This window comes from Haliotis rubra, unplaced genomic scaffold (genome assembly GCF_003918875.1).
Source record: "Haliotis rubra isolate DU_JTF1 unplaced genomic scaffold, ASM391887v1 Scf36, whole genome shotgun sequence".
In the NCBI taxonomy this organism is placed as follows: domain Eukaryota; kingdom Metazoa; phylum Mollusca; class Gastropoda; order Lepetellida; family Haliotidae; genus Haliotis; species Haliotis rubra.
In genome coordinates, this window is record NW_025767035.1 from 227,337 (window position 1) to 244,720 (window position 17,384).

General features: G+C 35.3%; 1 protein-coding gene across 1 annotated transcript in view; it reads right to left on the reverse strand.

Annotated features, from left to right (window-relative positions):
- Nucleotides 1-17,384, reverse strand: part of LOC124285431 (calpain-B-like) — an 83,108-nt gene that overhangs the window by 7,560 nt on the left and 58,164 nt on the right. The window contains exons 11-17 of the mRNA XM_046721657.1: nt 16,347-16,558; nt 12,647-12,681; nt 11,590-11,597; nt 11,281-11,319; nt 8,591-8,674; nt 3,038-3,173; nt 2,091-2,102 (exon numbers count right to left, since the gene is read on the reverse strand). Of these exons, the coding sequence (XP_046577613.1) occupies nt 2,091-2,102; nt 3,038-3,173; nt 8,591-8,674; nt 11,281-11,319; nt 11,590-11,597; nt 12,647-12,681; nt 16,347-16,558 (526 nt within the window). The remainder of the gene's footprint in view (nt 1-2,090; nt 2,103-3,037; nt 3,174-8,590; nt 8,675-11,280; nt 11,320-11,589; nt 11,598-12,646; nt 12,682-16,346; nt 16,559-17,384) is intronic.

Consider the following 17,384-nt stretch of genomic DNA (forward strand, 5'->3'; position numbering starts at 1 on the left):
CACAGTGTAAGCCTATGACCAGTAAGCACATTCTCATGAAATAACAAACACGAGCTCCTATAATCCAGCTCAAAACAAATGAGTTACTCTCTTCTTTTCTCATAATTCCAAATCCCCATTCCTGGTAGATTTGGTTGTAACAAAGCCATGACACACACAGCTTACATGTGTTTGGTGTGTTGAAGCTGCACACAGCATTATCATATTGTGTAGGATTAGTGAATCCTGGATGAAATTCTCAACATATACTCAAACTACTTTAACATAAAACTAAGTGTGAAATCCATTTAATTTTGAATTGCTTACAATACACAATTTGCTTTAACAGGGGTAGGTAGGAAAAACAGATATGGTCTTATTGACTCATGAAATAACAGACTTTAAAGAAAGGTTAGTACCAGCAAATTGATGATGATCAAATACTGGATGCGTTCTCTGAACATATGAACGCAACACTACTCTTCTTAAACCTAAACTACATAATTTGGTCAACTGAGATTTATGTAAACGTTTTATCTGCATGTAACATCTCATCCTTAATAACCATAGGTAACACGTCATTCCAATATCATAAATACCCCAGATCTAGGCCAGTAATGCTGTCTGTTACAAAAATGTGTCTGAAACATTCAAGGAACAAACACTGTGTTTTTCCAAGTATTCAGATGGTCCTCAGAAGGGCACTATTACTAATAAATTCTTGACCATATTCAGAGAACACATTCAGTATTCATAGGCAAAATTTCATTTGCATGTATAGAAATAATTGATTTATCAAGAAAAGGTATATTTATTATGTTAAAACTGTAATTAGTTTTTGGACTGGATTATATGATAAAGTATAAGCAGATGTCACTAATTAGACACAATATGATAAGAAAATGAAGATGAATGTGAGGCCATAATTGAATTATTTGTTTGCTATCAACATTAAAGTTGGAAATTGACAGAGATAGCCAGAAGACACATAGATTGGCAGATGCATAATATGTAAATTGTGCTTGGATTAAAAGACATAACATAGAGCCTAAACATCAATATAAACTTCAGGCTTTATAAACATATTCTTGTTTCTCAAGCATTTCAAATATAATGCATTTAGGCCATCACCATTAAAGATTTGTACACTTTCATATTTTGTATAGTTCATTTTTTCACTACACTGTGGGACATCAAGCATGGGTCCACAAATTTGAGGAATCAAACTCAGTCTTCAGTCTGTTAAGTAAGCACCTTAACCACTAGGCCACCAAAGCCAAAACTGCACCTAAAGACAAAATATGAAACTTTTTCCAACAATGTAGATAACCTTTCAAGCTATGATTTTTTTCATAACAACTATTGCTTGAGAACAAGATTGTCCAGCCAACATTAGTAAAAGACAGAAATGGGAGAAGTTAGTTAACAGCGATTGATAGCAAACAATGTTTTCTTGGCCTGAGAAATCTGATTAAGCTGAAAAAGACGTGACACTAGAGTTCAGCATCTAATAGCTTGGGCAGCCATACAGCAGTACATCTGTGCCACACAAGTGTCTGTGCTAAATAATGACTGATGAACTCAGTAGCAGAGACCATGTCTACCAACAGTAACTCAAATTAACGTGATTCATGATGTTACAATAATGAGAACAGATCATGCAAAACATCAGAATATTTCATAATAATCTATAAACCTGAAAATTTAGAGCAAAATCAGCTCAAGAATAAATTCTTTTTGAAATAATACTTGTAAATTGTGATTCTTGATTTTAAATTTCTTAAAGATGTAATGAATATAAACTTTATTTGCAAATCAAAAACAAACATTTGGAACCAGTTTTGTGGAACATCCAATTTGAATACACAAAAGATGCAGTCTAACAAATTGGAACTCCAATGTACTGGATACACAAAAGTTTGGAAAAGAAAACAAGGTTAAAATAACATAAGTCACATGTGTGACCTTCACTGATAGAAAATTATTGGAAATAGAAATATATTAAAAATGAAATATTCTGATGTGACATCCAAAACCATAAGGGGGACTAGTCTGACTAGGGGTGATCGCAGACAGTGCAGCCTGCCTGTCTGTTGTTGACCATAGCTTACCAAGAAAAGTGTCTGTCAAATAAACAGTTCAATGTTAGTACCTGACCACTCAGTAGTGGACCAGACAGGGTTTCTACACTAGTTCTTGACCAGATGGCCATTCCAGACTGTCACAGCTCATTTATGAACAAAACTCATCAATAAGGGTCTGAAAGCTTTGCGAGTGACTGCAACATTGAGTATAATCTCTCATATGTTTATGCCACACTCAGCAATATTCCAGCTACATGACAAGAGCCAGTAAATAATAAAGCCTGGACCAGACAAGACAGTGATTGATATGTGAGCAAAGATCAACATTGCTGATTCATGTCACAAAACCATCCAAGTCACTGAGCCTGGTCAGAAAGTTGCCTCATGCATCAAGTGCCAGGAACCAGTTCTCACCTGGAATTCCTTCATTTCAATATCTTCAGATTTTCAGTTAAAACCCTTGTTTTTCAGTTACTATTTGCTTGTCTTATACATACACCTGGCAAACTTTCCACATCACAAGTATACAGTCATTACAGGACAGTTACTGACACTAAATTCAATATTAATTCTCACATGCAAGTGTTAAAGACTTCAACATTGTACATCACTTACATACTATCAAATCATTCAAGACATCAAACAATCAAATTATCAAAATCATTTCAAAATGCCAAAGATCTGCATCTCACCTTCTTACATGAATATCAGCACAAAAAATGTTCATGAAATTTGTTCTCATTGTAATTACTTTTTCATTATTACTCGGTAGAACTTGGAACAGGTAAAGTCCTTGCATTACTGCCATATTGGCCACTTTCAAATTATATAACACATCATGCTGTCAAAGATTATCACATGTATGATAATTCTGAGGATTATTAGATTATCATGCGGTCAGAATATATCCTCTGTGTATCATATTCAAAAGACATAGAAACAGATTGTTTATCAACATGACACAAGAACTGTACCTTTTGTGAAGACAGAGTTGAGAATGTCCCGGAGTTCATATGCATCGATCTCCATGTCCTCGCCTGCAATATTTCGGAAGCTTTCTCTCAAGCTGTCTCCCTGCTGCTGCTCTTCCTCCGTCGGTGGTGGGGCCTCCTGGTGGCACAAACAGAAAGTCAGTCCACAATCCTATGTTAAATAACCTACACAGTTCATCTATTTCTTTAGGACAGGGCTGCTCTTACCTTGTCTTCAATACTATATTCATGAGGATCATTTTGTAAAGTGCAAACTGGAGTTACAAGTGCATAATGCTATTCAAATCTGAAGCATTACCTCAATATTGTGCTTAGTGCATGCAATGGTTTCTACACATGTAGAGGAAGTTGTAATGGCTATCATTTTGTTATGAACACATTATCAATAGCTCTTATTGACATTCTAAATAACATATTGATTTTCTAAAAATTAGTATAGTTAAACATGAGCAATCTGAAAGAAAATAGTACCTACATTAGTTATTACAGAAAAGAAACATTAAATATTCCTGAAAGAAATATTCTATGTCAGTTGAAATTTAACCATTTCACAGAACACATGACTAAAACATGTTATTGTGTATTAGCTGTGCATCAACAAGTTCAAACTATCACTGATATTCCTCTGTGTCAAATGTGAAAACCTGCATTCAACTCTGCTTCAATCAAATTAAAAAACAAACACTTTCATCATTCAGAAAAGTGAAGATGTGCATACACACAAGTCAATTAAGTATGACTTTCTCTAAAGCAATAATAAATTAGTTGACTTTCACAACTGCATTGAAACCATATTTTTTACACCAGTATAATACCTCTCTGCATTAAGATCTGAGGACTCTACCTTAACTATAGAGTGCGATGAGCCCTGATCGAACTGTGACGGTCAGCTCTAAAAACATGGTTTCATGTGTTATTGAGCCAGTTGGTGTAAGCTTTCTAAAAGAAATACAGTCAAATCCCGATGAGTCGAATGTCGGTGTCTCGAATATTATGCATAACTCGAAGTACCTGTCAGTCCCGACCATTCCCTGTTATAGTTGTCATCATTTGAATATCGGTTACACGAATTCGTCTCATAAATACACACGATGAATCGAGAAGAAAATTTGGTCCCATGAGATTCAAACAACAGCAATCTTGTATACATAAGTGGAAGTCAGTCAATGAGAAGTTGATTGGTGTAGCAAACTGATCCATTTAACAAACCAGCTCGGCTCACACCTTTCCACCTTTGACGGGTGAGTTCACAAGGCAGATTAGCTATTTTACGGAAATCACTGTCTGTGCTAATCAGACTGGAACTGATAAGGTGCCCCTATTAGTGATAGGGAAATCATTAGATAAAAAAATGCTTAGGCGGAGGAATTTGGACTGGATCATCTTTTTTTCTACCCTCATAGACATACCTATGTCTCGAATACATCGATAAGTCGAATTTATTACTTGGTCCCCAGAGATTCGACTCATCAGGATTTGACTGTATCTCCACTTTCTCACCTTGATATATAAAGTTTGATCTATACACATGAAAACCCAGATATTCTACACACTTTAAAGGTACACCTTATTGAGTGTAGAGGTAATGGAGCACAGTTGGAAACAGGGTTCATAAACTATCCACATTATAATGGCAATGCCACACTTTCTACTTTCATAACTTGTAGTTTTATTCATTCAGTGCAGGATCCAGAAATCAAACTCATGAATGCTTTGGTGACTTTCAGATCTTAGAAGCCTCAGTGCTGACTGGCTGAAAGTTCACCTGATTTGATTTACTGTGGAGGGTCTCATCAGATCTTCAAGCAGAGAGATATTGATCTGATTTTTTTAAGATCATAGATTTGCACCTCTGGCTGTGTCTCTATAAAACACACATCTAATATTTTTCTACTAGGTTTATGCTGCTAAAACATTGAAGCTCATACCTGAGAGAAATCTGTTATTTGTACCAATAACTCTGACCTCGAGACAAATATCACCTTATAACCATTGGTAAGCTTAACATGCTGCCTTGAAATATACTGTCTTCAGTTTAACAAATTCTCTGTTGGGATCAGAGCACTATAATATTCTGTTCGAATACATACCTACTGCTTCCAATATTTTCACTCTGATATTACTTACTTCTATATTATGGTGATGAGTTCCTAGTAAAAGCAATGTCACAAAACAATCTCACCTTAATCATTATTAATTAATAATTCTTTGATTTACATTTAAAGGATGATGTTAAATGATTCAGATGTTTCTACTTGAGAACACACTAAAAGCAAAACCCACGAAACAAAGGCATGGCATTTGCAAAGCAACACAAAAGTTCAAACAAGTTGAAGGTCATATGCTGGTCATACAAGGATTACTTTCCCTCACTTAATCCTTACTTATTTCCAGAGATTATTAATTAGTTTATATTCAAGCTATATTCACTTTAAGTACCATGGAAGTGAGTGAAATTTCAAGGTCAATGTATAACCAGCAATTGATTTCAATAGAACAAAGGTGAAGGACAGACATCAAGGTGAAACAAAAGGTGAAGGTCACGAAATAACCTCTGCGTCATCATCTTCATGCTGGCTTCCTGAGTCTACATCAGCATGCTGTGACAACAAAGGAAGGTAAGAAACACACTGATCAACGGAAGAGATAGACCAATCAAATATCACTATGTACCAAAGCTTAAACAACAAAGATCTGCAGCAAAAAGGGTGGATATAAGTGCAGTCTTCCCTAAAAGTGAGGAATACTATTCACAGAAATCATGATGTAAATAATCAATAATTCGAAGTAAACAAGTTTTTCCTACTTAATGGATCATTTTCTCTGTGAAGAATTTGTGTCTAGAAATTCCACTAACTTGAGAATAGACTTCTGATCTATTCTATATTTTAATTTTTCATTCAAAGGATTAAAGTACCAGTCCTGGCTGATACACATTTGCATTCTTTGTACATGACATTAATGTTTTCTAGGTCCTTTTTTCATTCCTGGTTCCAGACGGTATTGGGTATGTCTTACCCTTGTGGCCACATTTAGTGTTCAAAACATTTATTTGTGTAGCATCTTGGTGTGGCATCTAACAATCATCTGCATTTACTTGTACATAGAAAAAGGAAAGCAGTATTTCCAAACATGATTTCATCGCGTGTCATATTTGATTATAAAGTATATTTTTAAGTCCAAAGTATCCTCAAGCTATCCTAGTTTGCAATAACAGGTTTATGTGCTAGTGTGTAGAGATGCCAACCCTGAATCAAATGAAAGCAGAGTCATGCCTTGCTAAAAGCAATTCCCGAGCCATGAAGGTGCGAGTTGGGGGTGAGCATGAGAGGGGGTTCGGGCCCCTTTTGACGGTGGGGATCTTGGGGGGCCTCCCCTATGAAAATCTTTAGATTTAGCCTGGACATATGCAATTTCTGGGCATACTTAACCAGATAATTCTTAACTCAAACGAACATATTTACTTAAATTCTTTCAAACATTCTAAATTTATAAACATATTTGTATTTTCTAAAAAATCCGAGTTTTTTATAGACAAATTGGAGAATGGATTTTGTATTTGAAAATCGGAGTAACTCCTCTAAAATCGGAGTGGTTGGCATCTCTGTAAGTGTGTCATGCATCAATGAGAGTGTTCTAGAGTTCATACACCTAGAGTCTACTGACTACTAAGCTAACAACACTTCATACAGTGAGCGTTGATGAGTTACATGAGGCATGAATAAAGCTCTCAACTACGTAAACATCCATCGATAGATACATATGGACAGCCTTCCTAAAAACATATACTATTCAAAAGACATCAAGAAACACCCAATGTTTTTACATTGCTCTGATTTATTCTATGACAGATTGGCTATAGTTATATGAGAAAACTGAAATCATCTTTTGAATAATGAAGCATATAACTTTATGGATAACAACTTCTTGTTGGATGTCTTTCAGTGGCATTTAGAAGTTGTACATTGATGTCCAAGATATTTTTATGGATTAAACGAGACCATTCCAGGTCCTTTTCATCAGGTGAACTCAGAACTGAGTTCACCTGATGAAGGACCTGAATGGTCTCGAAACGTCGTGAGGGAAATTATAAAGAAGTTTAATCCATAAAAATATCTTGGACAACTTCTTGTTTATTGCATAGACTGACACATTAATGTAGATACTTACGCTCCATAAAGTCGTATGCTTAATTATTTACTCGCTAACTTCTAGAATGTCTATCAAACAATTAGTCTTTTGAATAGTATATAATGAGATGACTAGTTTGTGATAATGTAATCGAACATGAGAGAGACAAATGAGTATTAATTATAATGAAAACATGTTACGTAAAACATAATCTATATTTTAAGCATCTAAAATACTACATAATAATGTATTTAATTCGTTATACTTAACCTTTTTTTTCAAATTAAGGTTAAAGATGCGTTTTTGTTGTTATTAACAAACTATAAAACGTTATTAGTTAAATATATGCATCATTTTCTAAACTAAACAGAAATAATACTCCAGGGATTCAGGTCGATTGTTTATTTATAGGATTAATCTTTAGGCATTGAAACTCATGAAAATCTAAAAATATTATCTGTAACCAAATATTTGAAATACATGTCCCCACTGTTCTCATCACAACCTTCCCTGTTTTAGTTCATGATTATGCATACATGAATTATAGAATTAGTCATGTTGTACAATGCATGATATAAGCTCTTGAATTTATTTGATCAAAGGTAGTTTGTATTCTGTAAATAAAGAAAGGTTTATACGGTTATTCCAGGAAAGTCAGAATAATTTTGACGTCTATGACAGAGACAACAGAAACACCACCAACACACACACACGAGACTAAGAGTCGTAACACCATGTGTGTTCGGTACAACTGTGTTGTCTCCTGCTTGCCATCCCTCGTTAAAATAAGACTGTCTACCACAAGAACTGAAACTCTACTATCTCTGCATGCAAGTAGGGAACAAAAGTTACAAATCATATTTGTAACAACACCTAACAATTAATTCTATATAGTGTGTAAACACAGTTAGTATATCAATATGAACTGACGACATCTGAACCACTCTCAACTTACAACTCTCTTAGCCACCTGTGCAATGAAAGAAATTTCATTCAACCTTTTTTGAAGATAATATACTGAAACTTATTAAACACATCTCTGATCAATCAGATCAAAATATGATTGAAATGAACCCATGCATGATGCCGCAGGATATAAAAAATACCTGTATTTAGGAAATTGACATTTTACCATCTGTCTTTCTTGACCATGCAAGTGAAATCTGACTTTAATCAACTTTTATAACCACAGAAGTTCATGCACAAAATCTGAAACAACAGCAAACCCTTTCAAGAAATTCAACATGATTCATCAACCAATTTGTTGCCAACATTAATTCAAGGAAAGGTAAACCTTATTTGTAACAGGGAACTTCAACGAGGTATTCACAATGTTAATAAAGAACCGAGTAAGTTATGCTTCCGAGTCAGGAAGACTCCTCAAGGTGTGGGTCACAGTTCTACCTGTCTCCGCCCTGCCGATACCGGGATTGCCTGCGTTTGTACAATGTCATCGGAAGTAATCCCAGTTTGGAAACCGAGCACCGTCCATAAAAAGAAGACAATGACAAGCACATACATCATACTGTAGAAACACTGTACAACATCAAGAGATGGTAGAGTACAACAAAAACGATAGTCTCTATATATACCAAGAATATATGTCTATATGGATGCACACATTTACAATACAACACCAATATTATTATTTGGAAATAATTAAGGATTCATGAAACTGTACATGGATAATATGGGTAAACTGTTGTCGTAAAGTAAACTGAAAAACATCAGATGGAATATCATGGGATATATATTATTAGAAACTTCATGACAGTGTATGTTTAAAAGTACATGCACAAGAAGTGAACATTTTAGTAATCTTTTTAAGATTTAGAAAACAAAAGAAACACTTTGAACACATTTTGGTTTACCAAAAAACAGAAATTTAGGAAAACTGGAACAAATCACTGGTTTAGTTCATGCATGGACTGGTTGCGGTTGTTTCATAACTGTGTTTCATAACCGTCGGCAGAAACAAAACACATGTACTGAACAAGCTCAAGAACCATTTAAACACTATTTCACTGCTTTGGCTCATTGGAATCCCAGATTAATGGATGTTCACCACTTCGGGTAAACTCAAAAGCTATACTGAAACTCTGAATCTGGAGTTGAAAAATCTGTCAAATTGATCCATGGATCAACGGGAGGTAACTCTGCACAACAAGTTGTAGCACAATATGGCAATTGGCACCATTATAAACTCATCTGTACGATACATACAGTGAAACCTTGTTTGTCCAGACACTGTTACATAGGATACATTACCTTGCAGATAAGTACTGAGGGCAATGTCTCAAGAGCTGCTTTGGCATTACTATTGACAAATAACTGATTCAGAAATATGTTAATAGTGTTGATTTCTCAGAGAATGTAACCATCTGGATTACCAAGGTTTCACTTTATGTTTAATGCGTCATAATGACAATTAGGTAACTCAGACTAAAACTGTTATCAGATAATCTGTATGAAACACTCCTTCATGCATAAATTATACACTGGATATATTTATACATATGTTGGAAATATTCAAACAATATTTTCCTACCAACTCCAAATAACATTGAATCTCTAGTCTATGTATCACACAATTGCAACACACAACACTTGGAATCATTCAGAAAACAACAAACACCCTCCGTACCATTTATACAAATGATCTTTCATGTCCTTTGTATCATCTCACTTAAAAAATATTAAGGAACACATAATAAACCCAAAATAAATATAAAACGTGCAATAAATCCTATCCAGCACCCTGTTGCCCAAATCGCACTTAATCTGTGCTTTGTAATTATAATCACAAGATATTACGGTACCACAAAGAATATATATATAGGTACATATTTTTAAAGGTACTTTTATACATGTGCTAGTAAATAATCATGCCCAAATTTCATACGACCAATGTTGTTTCACAGAAGTGAAAATAATGTAATCAATCTGTGACTTGAAAATAAAAGATTCATGCAAAACAAAGCACAGACAGGTACCATCCAAAGAAATCCACTTATTTACATAACTCAAAGTCCAGTTCTTATCTTGCAAAACAAGTTTGAGATACAAAAGTTGTCTCCCTTTAGAAGTGTTCTCATTTGAATTGAGAGCGTAGTGGACAGGCCAGTCTGTGAAAGCGCATCTTCTCAGAACCTTCTCCATAGCATACAATTCAGATTACTGGACCTCAATAGATCAACAGGTATGTGCACATTGCTCAATTATTCAATTACAATTATTCATTAGATATTAACTTCACTTAATTGAAAATGTTCATCAGTTTAACAGAAAATAATCTTTTCAGTTTCAGGAACAGAGAAGAGCACTTAATCATAAAAGGGTAATCAGCCTGAAATAGTTTCTAACTGAAAATAAATTATGACAGTTTCACCAATTGAAACATCACAAAAGCATTTTTTAAATATTTTATAACATCTGTTGATCTTCTGAGGAACAGGATGAAAATCTTAACAAACTTACACATGCTTCAGTATCCATGCTAGGCTTTAATGAATCAATCATTGTTTGAGTGTGTTAGGTGAATAGTATCGCTTGTTACTTCTTCAGTTCATTGCATGTGCATTCTGTAAGTGGTTTAGAGACACTATGACAGAACAGTGTCCTTATGCTGTCATAACACTATACATTAATGTTAAGAGACCATTAGAACATATCAGTGCTGCAGAAACAATGAACAAAATTAATAACTATGTTTTGAAACATTTTTATTTCAAATGTTTTGTCTGAAAGGAGTTTTGAAAAAAAATCAACATTGAGTTACTTTTTTAGGATATGAACATATTAAAATAATATGAAAATGAATACATGATAACATTATTGATGAGTTAAGAATTTGAAACAAATATTTTGAATTTGTTTTCACCCAAAATATTTTTTAAGAATTTTTTAAAAATGAAATGTACTGCTGCAGCTAGATATATTTAAAATGGGCATAAAGATAACAACAAACAATTTCAGTTCTCCTCATTATCAATATATAACAAACATCATGCGTCAATATCAAATATGTTGCACAAGTCAAAATGTTTCTAATTCTGAGTAAACCCATGCTGTTTGTAGAACCACTCAGCACTTACTGTTGGTCGAGTAGGTCTAGGTTGAGGTCGATGGCGACGCTAGTAAAGTTATTCAAGTCAAACTTAGGGTGGTCATCAGGAATGTTTAATATTTTGTTTCATCCCACAATGCAAATAATTAGTCTGGACACATTGAGATATGATTAATGAATTATTACCAATTATAGATACATATTTTTATATCGTGCTTTAATTAAACATCAGGGAAGTGCTTTCAAAAAAAAAATTGTGCAAAAATATTTTGTTATAAAACAAAAAATCTGGAAGAGTATACTTAACATAAGAGGTTTAAAGACAGGGGGTCCTCACAAAGTGATCTTAGCACAGAGGGGGTCCTCACAAAGTGATCTTAGCACAGAAGGGGTCCTCACAAAGTGATATTAGCACTAGAACTCACTTAACATAGAGTGTCCGTGTGTGAGTCTCTGTGTCTCTGTGTGTGAGAGGGACTGTATGTCTGTATCTGTGTGTATGTGTGTGCCTGCTTGTCTGTCTCTGTGTGTGTGCACCTGCTTTTATGAGTGTGTGTATGTGCATGTGTGTGTCCAACTGCCAGACCATAATTAACCATGGTTACCCCACACAGCATACTGACTCCAAGTAAACCAGTCCTTTAATGCCGAGTTCCAGACAAAGAACCATCTTTTACATCTTGAGGTTTTTACCAAACTATCAACCGATTTTGGAATGAAACCACCAACCATCCCCTCTTCAGGCAGACTTCCTATCCCCTACTACACCGCACTGGTCCATTGACTTACTATATGATAGTGTCAGTGCTAAGATCACTTTGAGATGCGAGACCAAGGATGGTATACACGTGCCGTACCCAGAAGGGAATAGTCTACAGTCAGATAGTATTCAGTCTTCTACTGAGAAAGAAGATTTCTACGATGTATGGCACAATGCATAGTGAATGTTTTCTACCAGAGAAGACATACTAGCTGTATTAAAGCATATCTTATGTACTGGGTTACACGGTAGGGATAAAGTGACAATCAACATACACAGAGTATATGAAACCATGACAGATTTATTGATATGGGATTAATTGTTTCTGTATTTCCAAATTTTTACGGTACTTACAAAATATTAAACAAAACATTCCCAATTTCGAGGCTCTTTCCACATGCTATAACACAACTGAATCTCTATATAATTACAAGTGCTTCTCTTCAGATTTATGATGTTTGTATTTTTCTAATAACTAATTATTTTGTATTTACTATTCATTGTTTACATCTTTTTTTTTTCATAAACAAGAATGTTTACATTTCAAAGTTCCATCTGTATATGTTAGATTGTCACTTTTCAATGCTTCTGTGTGTTGAGATGTGTGTGAAGCGATGGCCTTGACAACACTTACCTCGTCCTCCACATAAGATGTCCTCGTCCAGCTCACTGTAACCAGAGGAAATACCATCAGTGATTCCACATTACACTCTAACACACCATTCTGACCATTCTAAAATTCAAGTCATTTTGCAGCAAGAAAAACACCAGAATTCAAAGGGCAGTCATCTTTTCAAAACTTTGAAAAATTTAGAAGGAAAACAAGAATTCCAAAGCAATTTTTGAATGATTTTAACCAGAGACTGACATTTGCAGCCAACTATAATCTGTCCAAGTGATCACTCATACATGTCTGTTATTCTTTTTGTTTTCCCACTTAATGCATGTGCAAAAGCACTGAGCAGTTAAATATTTAATTACTATTATCCATATTATGGATGGTTGATAGTGTAGAGGACCTCTGTTGAAAATCTGAACATCTCAATACTGCGATGACAAAATACAGATCGAGACAATAATGTAATGGAGGGTATTCACAGGAGCTCTTGATGTTTTACTAGAGCTGCAAAATGACTTCCACATTACAAAACAAAAAGTTCATTATCTGTTAATATCAGGTTATATCACGATACAAGGAAAAATCAATTAAAAACAGAACTGTAACATGTGAAAAATAAAAAATAAAAGAATAACAGAAACAGAGCCTAACGAAGTAGATAAGCTTGAGACAAAAGCGAAGCAGTTTACGAACGATACACGTTACTGATTTAGGCAAAAGAGAATTAATACTAATTCATACATGACAAAACAAACTAACCACATCTACAGGTAATGCATGCACTTGTCTGTAGGTGCATGCCAAGATTGTGGGTAAAAATATTGTTAACAAGGAAAAGTCCACATCAGATGTGGTCACAAAATGACAGAAACATCACCAAGCGGACAAAAGTTCATTGCTAGAGCACATATCCCTCCAGCACTGTTTTCAGTTTTTTAAGAAATCTTTGTTTTCGACTGGTTTGAATACAATTATTCTAAATTGTGCTAAATCCAGGTTGTTGCCATGGGAATGACAAAAGTGGCATATAACCACAAAGCACTTGTATGCATTGTTTCTGAAGAAATAGAAAAAAATAATTCTACTTCAGAAAAGAAGCATTGTCAGTTGAGTTGATGTAGATTGTAACATGTTACCAAAACTTTGCGAACATTAAAGAAATATATAGTACTGGCTCACGACTAAGAGGGTAAGTGAGCAGTTTTGTGAAGAATTTTGTGTAACAAATATGTAATCATTATCTGGAAACAAAAAATTAAAAAAATATAGCCACACAGACATGTTCATAACTATCTCCCTGTTATATACACGGCAGGAAAAATGCATGCAACAAACACTCTTTGAATTCCCTTTTTTGGTTCAAGCAGGGTCCAGTTTCAAGTACTGCTCATCACATGCATATCATGCAATCGGCCCTAAATATTAACAAAATTCAACATTTCTTTAAACTGTATGCCAACTTTTCTTGCACACCCTTTACATCTTGAACCAGGCATTCACGGAGTTTGAACCAGACAAACCAGTGACTGATATCATGAGCATCATCACCTGCCACTGGGGTAATATGACTGGTTATCACTCAAATCACAAAACCCAACCATCTGATCCATTTAATCCCCTTTTTATATGACAAATATGGCTGACTGGGTACCAACTCTAACCCGCAAAACCAACATGGGTGCCATGCATAAAAGATAGGACAGTAACGTCCATGACACATCAAACAATCCTCAGCAGACAAGCTGGAATCAATCCTGCTGGAGTCCCCACCACACTCACAGACATGTAACCATGGCAACAGGCAACCATGCACCACTCTGATGGATTCAGGCAAGGATCTCAACATCCATGATGTCAGAGTAACCCCTACTGTGCTCTCAACACCACACCCGACTTACCAATGTGGAAAACTGCGGAATGTATTGAAGCATTGGTGAGAGCAGTCTAAATCAGCATGTTTGAACAAATTAGTTTTTTGTTTCACATGATCTATCCATCACAAATATACTTATATTGTTAATCACTGGCATAGAGAAACACATTTTTAACTCAAATTTCATTTTTACAACAGATTCTGTCTTATAAGACACACACTTCTATTCATAGCGTGTGTGATTCACAAAGGAATCTCAGTAGTCATTTGGGCTTGAGCTGTATTATTTCATTCAGGACACAAAACGATTGGCCAAAAGAGGTCATGTGGGACGTTAGAATCATTATTTTAACAGATTTGCAATCTACTAAAAACAAAATATATGATCCTCCTTCCTACCTAGTAAGCGAGAAACAATATTATTTTTCAAATTAGCACAAGACAATCATGCAATGAAAGCGAAACTAATATATGTAAAATGAAACAAAAATGATAGTAGAGGTTAAAATAATTACATAAAACTATAAATTAAAATATGCAGCTACAAGACGTTAAGAATGCCATGACATATCTTACATTCCTGTAATGCAATTAAGAGGAACTCTGAACCTCAGCAAGATATCCATGCAAACATGGATGTATGTTATTGAACACCACTTTCAAAATTAATCCCGTCCGAGCTAGTGAGTGAGCTGGGTCTATCACAGCCTTGAACAATATTTCGGTTATGTCACTGCATGTATTGATAGAAACCCAAATTGATGCTGCAGTTTGAAGACACTGATATCTTTGGAGAGACGGCGGCGATTGTTATCTGAATCTGTGATTCAAACCGAGGGACTCTAAGGGAGACAACTCTTCCGGACCACCTATACACACTCAGAAATCATATAAGGTGGGTCATGATTTTTAATATTCATTACAAGGTCATTACTATGTGCCTTCTTTACAGCACATCTTGTATAAAGTTAATTGAGTAAAACACACCACATTTCTTGCATAGATGATTGAAATTATCCATATTCTGTGATACGAACATTGGGCAGATGCCATCATTTTAACTATTATGGCTGGTTAGCTAAGGGCAGTTGCCATGTATTGAACTCTTATGACTGGTTAACTGAGGCTCTTTCTGGCAACATGCCTCAGATTTAGCATTGTTTCGTAGCAGGTAGTAAGATAAAGCTAACAATTAATAACTGATTTCAGATATTCGACAATTAAATGATTCAGACATTGTTAAGCACAGGTATTGTTAATGCCATACTGAACAATATTCAAGCAGTACGACTGTGACCCACAACTAATCAAGAAATGATGTTACGACCATCTACACCATTAAGGTATAATGACAAGCCACCAACCAAGTCACTTAAGTTCCAATCTGATCCATCCAACCACCTCTAGCTTGGTAGCTGGGACCAGAAACCCAAAGTGCTGCCCCCTACATCTTAGGTTGCAGGGCCCCGTTCCAGAAAGCGATAATAGTGCTAAGATGATTGTAACCCGCATTCTTTAACATAGACTTACGACAGTCGTAGCTCTAAGATGATCGTAACTCGCATTCTTTAACATAGACTTATTCTTTTCTTTAACATAGACTACGATAGTTGTAGCGCTAAGATGATCGTAACTCGCATTCTTTAACATAGACTTACGACAGTCGTAGCTCTAAGATAGCTTTGTGGAACGGGGCCCTGGTGATCCATTCTTACCCAGGACCCCAACGGGTGAGATGTATGCTTTCAAGTGTATTGATACATCTTTTGTAAATAAGAATTTGGCTCTGAGGTAGTCTCTACTAGCATATTGAGTATATCAAGTAGTCACTGTTTAACTCACCCAGTTTCATTGGCTTTCTCAGTGAAGATTCTGAGCAGGAAGGATCCCTCCTCGCCGGGTTCAAACGTGGACGGGATGATGGCGTATGTGCCTGGAGGTAGCTTGTGACGCCCGCATATCTCACGCATGTTGATGAATGTTGGCGACTTGGCCACCGAGGCGTTATACTTGAAGAAGTTTACATCAAGAGGTCCACTGTCTGGACTTTCTATCTGAAAAAGGAAAGTCAACAACACTGTATATCTGAAGTCCCATTATGGTAAGACATTTCTGATGATTGTCACTGGCAGGAAATTGACTGAAGCATACATACAATATAGTTACCTATGTGAGTAAGCCCTGGCAGGTAGCAAATTGGAATTACTTCCCTTAGGTGTAAACATTGTAACAGGACAGACAACATAGTTCAAGAAGTTTCATGATGCTTCTAGAAGACTGGCTATACCTACATAAAAGTGAAACAAGGGTAACATGTGGCCGATTCGAGACCTTGACTTGCATTTTATCTAGTTAGGACAGCACACCTTTTTTTTATATTTTTTTATTTCCGGTACTGAAAGGCCACAGGCCTGTAGTACAATGCATTTATAAATCAATATTTACACGCACGGATAATATACATGAAGAAGGGAAAATAATCAACTTTAGGTTACATTGTGTTCTGAGATATATTCTGTCCTAAACAACATGGCATAGTAAACAAACATGGACAAGTTTTGAAGTATAGTATGGGTTTTGTTATTCAACAATGCTGAGAATTTATAAAGGTTTGGATGGGCACAATAATATTTCTTAATATACAACTTTCTGATGGAATTATAAGCAGGGCAAATTAAAAGAAAATGATATTCATCTTCTATTTGGTTAAGATCACATAGTTTGCAAGTTCTATTTTCTTTTTTGACATTTTTAAATCTTCCACTTTCGATAGATAAATCATGTGAAGAACATCTCAATCTGCTTAACGCTATCCTATACTTTTTTACGTTTAGACATGAAAGATAAGTTTCGGAGTCAAAAGTACATTTAAACATCTTA